The 1,802-nt window shown below is 36.7% G+C and overlaps 1 protein-coding gene across 1 annotated transcript in view; it reads left to right on the top strand.

The window, feature by feature from the left end:
• Positions 1–1,197: 1,197 nt before the first annotated feature.
• Positions 1,198–1,802, top strand: part of LOC102847547 (olfactory receptor 7D4-like) — a gene marked incomplete at its 5' end in the record, with an annotated part of 1,534 nt that continues 929 nt past the window's right edge. Inside the window, one exon of the mRNA XM_006898751.1 lies at positions 1,198–1,222. Coding sequence (XP_006898813.1) covers positions 1,198–1,222 — 25 coding nt within the window. The remainder of the gene's footprint in view (positions 1,223–1,802) is intronic.

The raw sequence follows: 1,802 nt of genomic DNA, 5'->3' as shown, positions 1-1,802 counted from the left end.
ACCCTCAACGTGGCCAGACATTACACAAAGTCTCTGTGTGACTTTTTTCTCAGTCTTTGTTTTTTTTTCTATCTTCCTTTCCAATTGGCATTTATTCCAGTTTCTAGCATCACATTTGAGGATTAGCCTTCCAGGATCATCATTTATATATGTCTCACTTGGTCTTCCAGGATTATGTGGAGGGCATCACCAGATGCTTTCCTGCCCCCTCTTTTGTTCTTAATTACTGCAAACACTCTGCTTTGACTGTTCTGAATTATTAGTTGGGTACTTCATTTTTCTACTTTCAATAATGTTTAGTATATTTAGATAAAATTTCAGCAAGGAAATAGAAGACTTCAGTAACAGTATGAACAAAGAGATATAAAAATGCTTTTAGAAAATTCCACAAAATTTTCCTTGCCATTTAGAAAGAAATGATGGGGGAAATAAATGCTATAGAATGAATATGCACTAGTTTACAGACTCAACATCAAAGTGGAAAAATTAACAAATCTGAGAGAACCTCAGCATTGATACATCTCCCTAGGCTATGTGACGTGTCCTTGAATCTTCCATGGATACTTGTTGCTATACCATAAGTTTGTCTCAAAATATTTGTTCATTATTTCTATGATGTATTAAAGGGAAAACGGTGGTATAAAAGAGAACAAGAGAAAGTCTAAAAATACAACAGCCAATCATTAGTAACCATATTTCTTTCTTTTTTAAATGTTTTGTGTTGGTTTGCATATAATATTCATATTCATTGTGTTTCATGCATCTTTTCACTCACATTGTGTTTCATACGATCATTCCAGTACATTGTGTTTTATAAAATTAATCATAATCATCTGTACCTACTAATACCCTATCTTTTCAGATCCTATTGGATCTTTCGCAATTCCTTCACCCCTTCCCCCTACCCACCAAACTCTGCAACCTCATAATTTCCATGCCCCCACCACCACTCTAAATCCCCATGCCCACTCACCTTCCCACTTTAAATTTTTACACACATCTTACTAATTATTCTTCTATTTTTTACAATAATGGTCTTATGCAGTATTTGTCTTTATGAAACTGAGTGAGTTTACCCTGCATTACCCATGTTATATAGAATTTTTTTAACTTGTTACTCCTGAGTGCTGCATAGGATTTCATCATGTGAATATACCACAATATCTCAAATCATTCATCTGTTGATGGTCTTTTGGGCTGTTTCATTTTCTTGCTATTGTGGATAATGCAGCTATGAACATCAGTGCTATGAATAAATGGACAAAAAACCCTGAAAACTTCTGCCCCAGCCTTCCTTAACCTATTCCTACTATTAATCTCCTTTGTCCTTTGTGTGAAGTAGCCAGGTCTGAAGGCGTGGTCAGAAGTCATGTTCTTTTCCCTTAGTTTATCTCTCTGCTATTGAAAAACACCTCAGATCCTTTTCTGCAAACTCTACTGAATATCACAAAGAATTTTGCTATCTAACTCAAGCTCATAATATAACTTTGCATGACCTCCACGTTGCTCTCACTTCCACTCTTACTCCTGACAAGACTGCATTCTAACAGTCACTCACATGCACACAGATAAGGTACATCTCAATGACCAAACAATGCCAGTAGGTTCCACTACCACCCCAGATATTGAGCCTAACTGGAATTACCAACAAGACCAGGATGGCACACACCGGCTAGACCGCATGGTCCAGTGTCTCATACCAGGTATGCAAGGCACTGCCCAGAAAGTTATTAATTATATCAGACTCCAGAAAATAACACAAGGCTCTGATGAGAACCCAGCTGTCTTTCTTTTTTTTTTTT

The sequence above is a fragment of the Elephantulus edwardii genome, unplaced genomic scaffold (genome assembly GCF_000299155.1).
Source record: "Elephantulus edwardii isolate Elephantulus edwardi_28Jun2011 unplaced genomic scaffold, EleEdw1.0 scaffold00237, whole genome shotgun sequence".
NCBI lineage: Eukaryota > Metazoa > Chordata > Mammalia > Macroscelidea > Macroscelididae > Elephantulus > Elephantulus edwardii.
The sequence above is the reverse complement of the archived record's forward strand: the minus strand, read 5'-3'. Positions and strand labels throughout refer to the sequence as shown.